At 32.5% G+C, this 14,069-nt stretch overlaps 2 protein-coding genes across 2 annotated transcripts in view; one reads left to right on the top strand and one right to left on the bottom strand.

The window, feature by feature from the left end:
* LOC141395364 (ATP-binding cassette sub-family G member 4) overlaps window positions 1-7,893 on the bottom strand; it is a 131,751-nt gene extending 123,858 nt beyond the window's left edge. The window contains exon 1 of the mRNA XM_073971054.1: window positions 7,701-7,893. The gene's annotated coding sequence lies outside the window, so the exon portion shown is untranslated. The remainder of the gene's footprint in view (window positions 1-7,700) is intronic.
* Window positions 7,894-10,807: 2,914 nt separating this feature from the next.
* On the top strand, window positions 10,808-13,850 carry LOC141393361 (rRNA-processing protein UTP23 homolog). The gene is made up of 3 exons (XM_073966361.1): window positions 10,808-12,202; window positions 12,271-12,471; window positions 13,372-13,850. The coding sequence occupies exons 1-3, from the start codon at window positions 12,083-12,085 to the stop codon at window positions 13,837-13,839; spliced, it is 789 nt and encodes a 262-aa protein (XP_073822462.1). The 5' UTR covers window positions 10,808-12,082; the 3' UTR covers window positions 13,840-13,850.
* Window positions 13,851-14,069: the final 219 nt, after the last annotated feature.

Here is a 14,069-nt window from a genome sequence, read left to right as displayed (position 1 = left end):
AGAAACGTGGATTTTTTAAAGAATATTTTTTAAACCACCATCAGACCAAGAAACGTGGATTTTTTAAAAGAATATTTTTTGAGCCACCATCAGACCAAAAAACGTGGATTTTTTAAAAGAATATTTTTTGAGCCACCATCAGACCAAAAAACGTGGATTTTTTAAAAGAATATTTTTTGAGCCACCATCAGACCAAAAAACGTGGATTTTTTAAAAGAATATTTTTTGAGCCACCATCAGACCAAAAAACGTGGATTTTTTAAAAGAATATTTTTGAGCCACCATCAGACCAAAAAACGTGAATTTTTTTAAAGAATATTTTTTTGAGATATTTCTTCGTTTCTTGGTCTGGTAATCCTCCGTTGTTCGTAAATTTCCTTAAGAACATCATGTAGAACGTATGCCGGATAATGTAGGCAAAACGTGTGTATTATAATGAAGAAACTGCATATTCAGTCTGCAAATTCGTTTAGAATATAAATTGCAAAATTATTTTTGACAAAATTTATTTTATTTTTTATCAATGAAAGTTTTATTCAGAATGTCTGTCGTCGGAGCGTACGCGACTATTGTCAGGTACACAAACGAACAGCAGGAGTACACCGGTGGTAATAAAAGTGTAATTTATGATTATATGAATGAATTCGTAACAAATATTGGAATACAATAAAAACAAAAACTGACGTCACGTTCGATATTGATGCAATTTCCATTTGTAAAGATACATCGATAGATAAACGAATGTATGCTAATAAATCTTTGAAAGAAATTACAGCATCTCCAGACAAATTGCATTAAAGAGAGCATCTGTTATCGTTTCGATGCACTGGCCTGGGATTCTTGTCTGATGTATAATACCAAGTGAAGTGAAATCTAAAACATGAAAATCTTGTTTCAAATTTCCCATGCCAATGACTAACTGAAGGTCAATTATTGTAAATTTGAAAATAAATGAATACCATCATAAAAATCAATTACCTGGAAAATAAAAAAAAGTTGCCGACATATATTTATTTTAAAAATTTTTTAAGTTAAACAGGTTATTAATCGCAATTTCTCAGCTCCCGTGGAGATAGGAAGGTCATTGCAACTTCTTTGCAGAATTATTGGATTATATTCGATTATATTTTAGCTAATTATTAGAAGCCACTGTAAAAGATTCCAAGTTTCACTTATACTACTAACGCGTTTCGTTTGGATTCTCTTAACTAGATTTTAGTATGGCCAGTAATTATGCAGAACAGCAAATGGGTTCACTGGCCACCGAACCTAGAATTGTTTTTTATTTGTTAACAAGATCAATATTTCAAATAATAACTGTCATTTGTTTCGCATGCAATGAAATAAGTATATCGACTTGCCAGTCAGGAGAATTTCAACTAACTTGATTAACCAGCTTTTTATTGTACAAAATGAAAAACGGTAATATTTTTGCAAATTTATTCTCATTATTAAATTTTGTTAAAACTTATTAATATTTAAAATTATTGTTTATGTTACTTTTGTCAAACGTTGCTGGTATTATATCGTCTAAAATATTCTTTAAAAATTCCACGTTCATAAATGTTCCTTAAAAAATCCACGTTCACACATATTCTTTAAAAAATTCCACGTTCAAAAATATTCCTTAAAAAATCCACGTTCACAAATATTTCTTAAAAAAATCCACGTTCAAATATATTCCTTAAAACTTTGAAGCATTGTGGCGTTTTTTTATTGGGATAGCGTTTGCAATTTTGTTTTTTTTTTTCAAAATAGTCTGGCTTAATCCCATAATAAAATAGTTGTTTTAAAATATTAAAACAACAACAATGGGATTAATGCTTCAAATTGAAGACACTAGTACGACGTGTGTTGTTTTTGCTGTAAAGCAGACCAACCAAATTTTGGTGTGTGCATTCGTCGAAACTCGACGACACATACAAGTGGAAGAGGTTTGAATTGTTTTCGCAGACACTTTCGTCGGAGTTGTATGAGGTTGCCAAGGAAAAACTTCTCATTGAACTTTTTTCTTTGCTTACCTTTATACTTCGAGCTGACGATTGATGTTTGGGTATACAAAGTTTCTTGTTGAAGAAGTTATTGAAAAATAACTTCGGTGGAGAATATCCACAAACAAGAAACAAGGGAACTGATGAGATCCAGTGGCGTGGATCGAAACTATAGTATTACCTGCCTTACCCCTTGGCGAGCAATGCCAAATCTTTTCCACTAATAAAATAGTTGTTTTAAAATATTAAAACAACAACAATGGGATTAAGCCAGACTATTCCTTAAAACTTCAAAAATATTCTTTAAAAAATTCCACGTTCAAAAATATTCGTGAAAAACAACGTTCACAAATAATCTTTAAAAATCCACGTTAAAAAATATTCCTTAAAAAATCCACGGTCAAAAATATTCTTGAAAAATTCCACATTCAAAAATATTTTTAAAAAACCCATGTTCAAAAATACTCTTAATAAATCTATATTCAAAAAAAAATATTCTTAAAAATCCATTATCAAAGATATTCCTTAAACAATTAATGTTCAAAAATATTCTTAAAAAAATCCACATCCAAAATATTCTAAAAAATTCACGTCTAAAACAAATTCACGTTCAAAATATTCTTTAAAAAATATACGTCAAAAATATTCTTAAAAAAATCCACATCCAAAATATTCTAAAAAATTCACGTCTAAAACAAATTCACGTTCAAAATATTCTTTAAAAAATATACGTCAAAAATATTCTTAAAAAAATCCACATCCAAAATATTCTAAAAAATTCACGTCTAAAACAAATTCACGTTCAAAATATTCTTTAAAAAATATACGTCAAAAATATTCTTTAAAAAATATACGTCAAAAATATTCTTTAAAAAATCCACGTTTAAAAATATTCTTTAAAAAATCCACGTTCAAAAATATTCTTTAAAAAATCCACGTTCAAAAATATTCTTTAAAAAATCCACGTTCAAAAATATTATTTAAAATATCCACGTTCAAAATTATCATTTAAAAAATCCACGTTCAAAATTATTGTTTAAAAAATCCACGTTCAAAAATATTCTTTAAAAAATCCACGTTCAAAAATGTTGTTTAAAAAATCCACGTTCAAAAATGTTGTTCCACGTCTAAAACAAATTCACGTTCAAAATATTCTTTAAAAAATATACGTCAAAAATATTCTTTAAAAAATCCACGTTTAAAAATATTCTTTAAAAAATCCACGTTCAAAAATATTCTTTAAAAAATCCACGTTCAAAAATATTCTTTAAAAAATCCACGTTCAAAAATATTATTTAAAAAATCCACGTTCAAAATTATTATTTAAAAAAACCACGTTCAAAATTATTATTTAAAAAAACCACGTTCAAAATTATTGTTTAAAAAATCCACGTTCAAAAATATTATTCAAAAAATTCACGTTCAAAATTATTATTTAAAAAAACCACGTTCAAAATTATTATTTAAAAAAACCACGTTCAAAATTATTGTTTAAAAAATCCACGTTCAAAAATATTCTTTAAAAAATGTTGTTTAAAAAATCCACGTTCAAAAATGTTGTTTAAAAAATCCTCGCCTAAAAATATTTTTTTGTTTAAAAAATCCACGTTCAAAAATATTCTTTAAAAACCCACGTCCAAATTCTCAATTCTCATTCAAACATTCTTTAAAAAATCCACGTTTCTTGGTCTGATGGTGCCTCAAAAAATATTCTTTAAAAATCCACGTTTCTTGGTCTGATGGTGCCTCAAAAAATATTCTTTAAAAATCCACGTTTCTTGGCCTGATGGTGCCTTAAAAAAATATTCTTAAAAAATCCACGTCTCTTGGTCTGATGGTGCCTCAAAAAATATTCTTAAAAAATGCACGTTTCTTGGTCTGAAGGTGCCCCCAAATCTATTCTTTAAAAATGCACGTTTCTTGGTCTGATGGTGCCTCAAAAAATATTCTTTAAAAAATCCATGTTTCTTGGTCTGATGGTGCCTCAAAAAATATTCTTTAAAAAATCCATGTTTCTTGGTCTGATGGTGCCTCAAAAAATATTCTTTAAAAAATCCATGTTTCTTGGTCTGATGGTGCCTCAAAAAATATTCTTTAAAAAATCCACGCTTCTTGGTCTGATGGTGCCTCAAAAAATATTCTTTAAAAAATCCATGTTTCTTGGTCTGATGGTGCCTCAAAAAATATTCTTTAAAAAATCCATGTTTCTTGGTCTGATGGTGCCTCAAAAAATATTCTTTAAAAAATCCATGTTTCTTGGTCTGATGGTGCCTCAAAAAATATTCTTTAAAAAATCCATGTTTCTTGGTCTGATGGTGCCTCAAAAAATATTCTTTAAAAAATCCACGCTTCTTGGTCTGATGGTGCCTCAAAAAATATTCTTTAAAAAATCCATGTTTCTTGGTCTGATGGTGCCTCAAAAAATATTCTTTAAAAAATCCATGTTTCTTGGTCTGATGGTGCCTCAAAAAATATTCTTTAAAAAATCCATGTTTCTTGGTCTGATGGTGCCTCAAAAAATATTCTTTAAAAAATCCATGTTTCTTGGTCTGATGGTGCCTCAAAAAATATTCTTTAAAAAATCCACGCTTCTTGGTCTGATGGTGCCTCAAAAAATATTCTTTAAAAAATCCATGTTTCTTGGTCTGATGGTGCCTCAAAAAATATTCTTTAAAAAATCCATGTTTCTTGGTCTGATGGTGCCTCAAAAAATATTCTTTAAAAAATCCATGTTTCTTGGTCTGATGGTGCCTCAAAAAATATTCTTTAAAAAATCCATGTTTCTTGGTCTGATGGTGCCTCAAAAAATATTCTTTAAAAAATCCACGCTTCTTGGTCTGATGGTGCCTCAAAAAATATTCTTTAAAAAATCCATGTTTCTTGGTCTGATGGTGCCTCAAAAAATATTCTTTAAAAAATCCATGTTTCTTGGTCTGATGGTGCCTCAAAAAATATTCTTTAAAAAATCCATGTTTCTTGGTCTGATGGTGCCTCAAAAAATATTCTTTAAAAAATCCATGTTTCTTGGTCTGATGGTGCCTCAAAAAATATTCTTTAAAAAATCCACGCTTCTTGGTCTGATGGTGCCTCAAAAAATATTCTTTAAAAAATCCATGTTTCTTGGTCTGATGGTGCCTCAAAAAATATTCTTTAAAAAATCCACGCTTCTTGGTCTGATGGTGCCTCAAAAAATATTCTTTAAAAAATCCATGTTTCTTGGTCTGATGGTGCCTCAAAAAATATTCTTTAAAAAATCCACGCTTCTTGGTCTGATGGTGCCTCAAAAAATATTCTTTAAAAAATCCATGTTTCTTGGTCTGATGGTGCCTCAAAAAATATTCTTTAAAAAATCCATGTTTCTTGGTCTGATGGTGCCTCAAAAAATATTCTTTAAAAAATCCATGTTTCTTGGTCTGATGGTGCCTCAAAAAATATTCTTTAAAAAATCCACGCTTCTTGGTCTGATGGTGCCTCAAAAAATATTCTTTAAAAAATCCATGTTTCTTGGTCTGATGGTGCCTCAAAAAATATTCTTTAAAAATCCATGTTTCTTGGTCTGATGGTGCCTCAAAAAATATTCTTTAAAAAATCCATGTTTCTTGGTCTGATGGTGCCTCAAAAAATATTCTTTAAAAAATCCACGCTTCTTGGTCTGATGGTGCCTCAAAAAATATTCTTTAAAAAATCCATGTTTCTTGGTCTGATGGTGCCTCAAAAAATATTCTTTAAAAAATCCATGTTTCTTGGTCTAATGGTGCCTCAAAAAATATTCTTTAAAAAATCCATGTTTCTTGGTCTGATGGTGCCTCAAAAAATATTCTTTAAAAAATCCATGTTTCTTGGTCTGATGGTGCCTCAAAAAATATTCTTTAAAAAATCCACGCTTCTTGGTCTGATGGTGCCTCAAAAAATATTCTTTAAAAAATCCATGTTTCTTGGTCTGATGGTGCCTCAAAAAATATTCTTTAAAAAATCCACGCTTCTTGGTCTGATGGTGCCTCAAAAAATATTCTTTAAAAAATCCATGTTTCTTGGTCTGATGGTGCCTCAAAAAATATTCTTTAAAAAATCCACGCTTCTTGGTCTGATGGTGCCTCAAAAAATATTCTTTAAAAAATCCATGTTTCTTGGTCTGATGGTGCCTCAAAAAATATTCTTTAAAAAATCCACGCTTCTTGGTCTGATGGTGCCTCAAAAAATATTCTTTAAAAAATCCATGTTTCTTGGTCTGATGGTGCCTCAAAAAATATTCTTTAAAAAATCCATGTTTCTTGGTCTGATGGTGCCTCAAAAAATATTCTTTAAAAAATCCATGTTTCTTGGTCTGATGGTGCCTCAAAAAATATTCTTTAAAAAATCCACCCTTCTTGGTCTGATGGTGCCTCAAAAAATATTCTTTAAAAAATCCACGTTTCTTGGTCTGATGGTGCCTCAAAAAATATTCTTTAAAAAATCCACGCTTCTTGGTCTGATGGTGCCTCAAAAAATATTCTTTAAAAAATCCATGTTTCTTGGTCTGATGGTGCCTCAAAAAATATTCTTTAAAAAATCCACGTTTCTTGGTCTGATGGTGCCTCAAAAAATATTCTTTAAAAAATCCACGTTTCTTGGTCTGATGGTGCCTCAAAAAATATTCTTTAAAAAATCCACGATTCTTGGTCTGATGGTGCCTCAAAAAATATTTTTTAAAAAATCCACGTTTCTTGGTCTGATGGTGCCTCAAAAAATATTCTTTAAAAAATCCACGTTTCTTGGTCTGATGGTGCCTCAAAAAATATTCTTTAAAAAATCCACGCTTCTTGGTCGGATGGTGCCTCAAAAAATATTCTTTAAAAAATCCATGTTTCTTGGTCTGATGGTGCCTCAAAAAATATTCTTTAAAAAATCCACGTTCCTTGGTCTGATGGTGCCTTAAAAATATTCTTTAAAAAATACATATTTCTTGGTCTGATGACCCCTCCAAAAATATTTGAATAATCAAAAATGATTCTAAAATTTACAAGAAGAACCAGATTCTAGTGCTTAATTAAACAAGGTATGTATCTTGAATTTAGGTACAAAAAATCATAATATTACTAAAACAAAATACGTTTAGGATAGTACATATTTGATTTAACTTCACATTATATTGTGGTATAACTATGGAATAAAGAATTTAAATTAAACATGACAAATTTCTAACATTAACCCACCACACACCAATCATGGTGTTGGCGCCCCACCCCTTACATATTTCATAATATTAATATATTGACATTTGTAATTGTTGTTTCATGCGAATTATTGGGATTTATATTCTTCAGTAGTTGTCTTCTAATGGTATAAAATATGTTTCTGATATCACAAAAGATAAAGAAGATATAACAAAACATACATCCCATAATTATTTTCCCAACACCCTGAAAACACCGCTATCATTCCTATGACACAACTGCACTTTTGGGAGATGATAGATCTTCATTAAACTCACAATTTTGCCTTTAACGGATTTTTTCTAGCACTTGTAGTTTACGATAAAATCGTCGCTGGCGTAACCACCCCAGTGGCGAAGGCGCCCCATGTTATCCAATTTAAAAGTTTCCTGTGTGTAAAGAATAAAACTGAAATGTGCACACACATGCAAACGGAGACAAAACATTGCCACACTTTCCCGCTGTTATTGTTTTTTATTAACTAATTAATTAATAATTAGTAATATTAATCACTCACCTAATTCTAATTAACTAATTCACACTTCTTCTTTGTTAACAACAACTATTTTTTATTCAAATTTCATTAAACATCACTTGTTTATTAACATTTGACACATTTATTTCCTTTCTTGTAAAAACAACACACAACACAAGCAACAAGGATATTAAATAGCGGTGAACAGCTGTTTGGCTAACGCATCCAATTTCCGGCTGTGCAAATTTGTGGAGTATCAGCAACGCCGCTGAGTTGCCAACATTATTAATTTATCAGTATACATCATGACACAATTACCAAGGTAGTGGTATCACACCAGCTGTACGAATATGAAAAGCCTTTATAAAAAATTATTTTTTTGTAATTTCCCGAACAACATAACATATTCAAAATTTTACGATACCACTACCTTGGTAATTGTGCCATGGCATACATATATGCTTATTATCTTATTGGCTGTAATTTGCCACAGTGAGTTCTCAATGGGAATAAAATATCATTGCAAAAATTTGTCAACATAGGCCCGCGTTTTCTTGTAGCCCCTATATAAGGGTCCCCTATTTCGAGTATTTATCCAGAAGTTCTGCTGATATAGGAAGGATTTGAGCCAAATTTTGGCACCCTACGTTAATTGGTTCGGTAGTTAAAGAGTTTTTACCCAACATTTGGGTAAATACTTGGGTATTTACCCGCTTGTAAAACTATCCATTTTGAAACGATTTCGCAACCTAAACTCAGGAATTGGGTGTAAGATGTTGTATTGGCGATTCAATATAGTAAATACACGGTAAATACCATCTCTACCAATAAATAAAAGTATCTTCAATGAAATTATGTGCTTCCATATTGTTCTCGATTTTATGTTAAGACCTCGTCACTTAAGAGGATTTCTGGCTGGCTGAAGTCATCGGCTGGCATAATGTGTGTTCGTTTACTCAAAATTTGTACAAATTGTTACTGGACTCTACAGTACAATGCAAAAGACCTTAGCCGATTACAAGAAGTTACTGAACTTGTACAAATTGTTGAGTAAACGAATACACCTACATATATTTGGTAAATGAACAAAAGGAAAATGGTAACATATGGTAACTACATTACCATTTTCCTTTTGTTCATTTACGAACATGCCAGTCGATGATGCTGACTTAAGCCCTCGGCACATACGGTCCGTTTAGTGACACTTTGGGACACGCGTTGTCCCAAAAAAGTTAAATTATGTTTATCTTTAATGCGTCAGCCACATAGTTGTTTTTCAAAAAACTTGGCATCACTTACACTTTTTTCATGTGGTTGTTGTACCGCGACGCTCAACGCACCGTATGTGCCGAGCGCTTTAAACAACAATGTGGCTGACGCATTAAAGATAAACATATGGTCTGTTCCAGTACTGCAAGAATCTACTATTTTTTACTATTTTTTCCGATAACATAAAGTTGTTATCGTATTAAAAAATAGTAGCTTCTTGCAGGTTCTGGAACAGAGCAATAATTTAACTTTTTTGGAACAACGCGTGTCCCAACGTGTCACTAAACGGACCGTATGTGCCGAGGGCTTAACAAGCCATGCCGCTTATGTGACGAGGCCTTTATCCACTTTTAGACTATATTTTCTGTAGAAATCCAAATTAATTTTCATAAACTCTTCTCCATGATGAAATAATAAGGTGGCGTAAAACGTCCAGCTGATTGGTTTCAATCTGTCAATTTTTTTGTTATTGTGAATAAATTGTATGAAAACGTAAACAAACATTTTGACATATTGAAGAATTTTGCGCCAAAAATGAGTTGTTGTTGTGCTACTTACGTGACCTGTTAAATAGATCTTGCTCTTCTCAAATGTCCTCTCAGTTAGACCGTGTTTAGACATTCAAACTAGAAAGAAAATTTTTCTTCTCAATTTCTTTTAAAATTTCTTTGTTGTTTAGAGGTAGTTTACACTATCTATCAATGTCATATTACACGAAATAAAAACATTCCATATCTACCCACGCAGGCAATGTAGAGACGTAATTTTATTACAATTTTGCTGGTGTGGACGCACCAAGTAAATGGCGTAAGGAAAATCCCCAGTATTGCACATATTAGCGACGGTATAATGATGGAAAATTTCATGTCATATGACATTTACATATAGTGTAAACTACCCCTTAGACACGGAAATCATGTTTGTGTCAATTTTATAATTTGTCTTATTCTTCTTCACACTCATTTTCTCATTGCGCCGTTCAAAAACAAAGCCAAGGCAAAATTGTAATGAAAAGTAAAAATGGACGTGTGTGATAAACAATTAATTATTAAAGGAACCCTTGAATTGCATTTTAATTTTGATATTTCCACTTATTTCGAATTGTTTTTGCTTAAAAAAAATAGTTTTTCCTCCAAATGTTTTTTTTTTAATTGTCTCCGCTGCTGTTTGTTTCTCGACAGAGAAAATAAAATGAAAGAAAATGCAAAAACAAATCTGCAGCCAACTTCAGGTTGTATAGTCTGTGTTTAGACACACAAATTTCTCGGGAAAGTAAATTGAGTTTTTGGGAGAGAGCGGAGAGGAAAGAGCTCCTCAATACTCTTTCCTACCCCCTATTGCCTAAAAACTAAATTTACTTTCCCGTGTGTGTAAACACGGACATACGAAGAAAAACGAAACAAAACAGAATTTGCCAGTACCATGGCACAATTACCAGGTAGATGCATCAGCCGACAACTACAACAAAAACGAGTTCAGTACTGTGAAATGTCAAAAATGTTTTCCAAAAATAAAGCGATTCACACAATTTTTTCAACAAAATTTTGTTAGGCAGTTATTAATAAAGACATTATTACAAAAATCCGTCAAAAATTCACAATTTTTCCTTTAAATTTTTGTTTTTTAATTTTGTGTTTTCAATTACAACAACTTTTTTGACAGCTCACAGTACATCAGCTGGGCTGATGCGGGTACCTGTATGATTGTGCCATGGCCAGTACAGAGGTGTGTGTACCCCCTCTTATTCCTCTCTACTCCCTCGCCCATAAACTCAATTTTCTTTCCCATCAACTTTCCCAGTATAAACAGGGACTTACTATATCTCAGCATTGGCAACTCTAAAATTGAGAATGACCACTACACGTTTATTCTTCTACGATAATGATGCATGATAGCATTTTAATAAGTCGCTATTGAGACTTGATCTCTTATAAATAATTATATTTGCAATAAAACAAGCGATTAAATGTCATCAAAATTAATACATTTTTTCAAACGTTAACATCAAGCAATGCATTTCACTCTTTTCGATGGCAACACTACAGCTGAGAAATGATAGCACAATGCTTCTTCTTCTTAGGTTTTTGTGGGTGGTTGCTATTGTGAATGATTCATTTAGATTTGAAAAATTATCAGCTGATTATCATTTTCTCATGTCTCTTTCGTAACATTCTCAAGCTGTCGTTTTAATGCTTCACATCTCATTCATTTAATCAATCCAATCAATTTTGTTTTGGCTTTTCAATTTTAGTGTTAAATCTCTTTTGTCTTCATATTCGTGTGGCTTGCGATGAACTCTTATTCACCAAAGTGAACCAATGTGGGGATAAAGGCGCCAAAATTGTTTATCTCATCCTGTCATTAGGTCTGTCTGGTTACTTTCCCAGCAAGAACTTTCTTGGAGAGTAAGGAGTTTTTATTTTCTTTTGCAAGAAAACTGTAAAAGGTAAACAGACAACTTGCCATCAAAAACCTTATTATCGACGAAGCTGAAATCTATGTCAGTCGGATTGAACTATGTAAATGATAGAACTAGATGAACGAAAGATATTAGATAGACAAATGGTGATGAACGAAAGAGGCAGACATGGTTCCAATCGTTCTTTCGTGCAAATAGTTGAGTTGAACTTGTTCTTTCCACAACTACACAACCCTATTTACATATGTGGCAAAGATGTCAATATTATAAGATAGGAAAAGTCAATTGTGAAAAATTAACTGTAGAGGGAGTTAACCTCTGTTGCTACGACGTCATAGCAACATTCTGTTAAACGAAAACTGTTATTCATTGGAATATTGACAAGAAAAACATTAAAACTCAAGTTTGACGGCATTCGCTTTTGATTTGTTCATTGAATGAACAATAAAAAAAGAAAAGAAATAAATTTCAGCCACAAAACACGACGTTAATGTTTTCTGCCGCGAGAAATAAGAATCAAAAACTATTGGCATTGCTGTTATCAATTCCAGTGAGTTGTGTAGCCATCTGTAACCAAAATGTGGAACTATTAGCATATGTTTTTGGAAAATGCATTTGTTCGGGTCTTTATTGCTATACGTCTTTGTATGTGGTCAACTCAACGCATGTTTATTTACCTATTTGAACTCCCTAAAATCAAATCTAAATAAAAAACTAAACAAAACATTAATTCAAAATGAAAATAACGCGTAATAAGAAGTCTCACAAGACTCTTATGTTCTATACAACACATTTCCAATATCATGAACCTTATCAGGTACTAATTGATGCTACATTTTGTCAAGCTGCTCTAAAGGTAAGTTTGGTGGATTGAAATTTCTCGAAATTATAAATGAAAACATGTGAAATTCTCCCAAATTATAGAATAAAGTCATCATCGAGGAACAATTGAAGAAATATTTCCAATCCCCAGTTAAACTATTGACTACACAATGCATTATTTTGGAGGCAGAATCATTGGGACCACCACTGACGGGTGCCACACAAATTGTTAAACAATTCTTTGTACATAAGTGTGGTCATGAAGGCAAAGCAGTGACAGCAGCGGAGTGCATCAAACAAATGGTGAGTTGGGAAGACATTAAAGGGCTTGTTTTAGAGAGTTGCAGAGGGAATGGTAATTTGACTGACTTCAAACAAAAATCTGGCAGTGCCAGAATAGAAAATAAAGCATTACAATAACATTTGTTATATCGACAAGATGACTACAGCCACAAGGGAGTCTTTTAGACGACCAGAACAGTGTCTTTATAGATGTTCAGAAACGAGTCTTTATAGACGAAAGAAGAGGGTCTTACAGACGACCAGAAGGGAGTTTTTATATACGGCCAGAAGAACGACTTTTTAGACGACTAAAATTGAGTTTTTATAGGCGACCAGAAGATAGTATTTATAGTCGATCAGATGGGAGTTTTTTTTTTGTAGACAATCAGAAGGACGTTTTAATAAAGGATCAGAACAATGACTCCCACGTCAATCCCACGGCAGCGGGTTCTTTCGTACCGGATTGACCCGGAACCATAGTGTTTTGACCAGCGGATGCCAACCCAGCATCAAACCTGTCCTTCACGCAGGTTTCTACGCTGCTACAACAACAAGACTCCCTTTGTAGGCGACAAAAAGGAGGTTTTATAGACGACAAAAAGGGCGTCTCTATTAACCCCAAAAGTAACTAGAACGGAACGTTTATAGACAATCAGAAGGCAGGTTTTTTAAGCTAATAAAAGAGAGTTTATAGATGACCAGATGGGAACGTTTATAGGCGATCACAAGGGAGTCTTTATAGATGAAGAATAGGGAGCCTTTATAAATGGCCAGAAAGGAGACGGGAACGTTTTAGTAGATAAGAAGGGATTCCATATAGACGACAGAAGGGAGTCTTTAAAGTGTAGCCCTTAAACTGATCTTCTTCCCATACTTCTGATTAAAAATTAAATAAAAAGTTTTTTTTAATTTTTTTTACAGACCAAAGATTCCCGTTACATTGTTGCCTCCCAGGACCGTAACTTACAAGCCAGTCTGCGTAAAGTGCCCGGTCGTTGTTTACTCTACTTACACAAAGCAGCACCCGTTTTGGAAGCTCCCTCAGATGCCTCTAAAAAATGGGTAGATAAAAAAGCCCGAAATCTGTTACCACCTGAAGCAGAAAAGAAAATTGTTTTCCTAAAGAAAAAGGAGGGACTGATAAATGAAAATACCGATGTTAAGGCACCACGTAAACACAAAGGACCTAAGAATCCTAATCCACTATCATGTAAAAAGAGTAAAAAGGAGAAACAAACGCAGAAACCACAATCGTATAAACATCAGCAGGAACAACCCAAAGAGCACAAAATAGCTGAAGCAAGTAAACCAGCCATGAAAGCAAAGAGGAAAAGAGTTAAATTACCAGCTCATGTTAAAGAAGTTTTGAAAAATAAACAGTCGAGTTGATGAATGCTAAATTTGATGTTTCTTTTTTTAAGAAGAATGTTTTTGTTTTTTTTTAAAGAGGAGCTAGAAATGAGACGCCCCATACAAAGATGTTTTTAAAGAATATTTTTTCATCCACCAAGAGACCACAAAACGTGGATTTTTCAAAGAATATTTTTCATCCACCAACAGACCAAGAAACGTGAGTTTCTTAAGGAAAATTTTTTGGAGCATCATCAGCTCAACAAAAG

This window comes from Musca autumnalis, unplaced genomic scaffold (genome assembly GCF_047663935.1).
Source record: "Musca autumnalis isolate F117 unplaced genomic scaffold, ASM4766393v1 scaffold_2, whole genome shotgun sequence".
In the NCBI taxonomy this organism is placed as follows: Eukaryota; Metazoa; Arthropoda; class Insecta; order Diptera; family Muscidae; genus Musca; species Musca autumnalis.
Note: the sequence above shows the minus strand (reverse complement) of the source record. Positions and strands in the feature narration are given on the sequence as shown.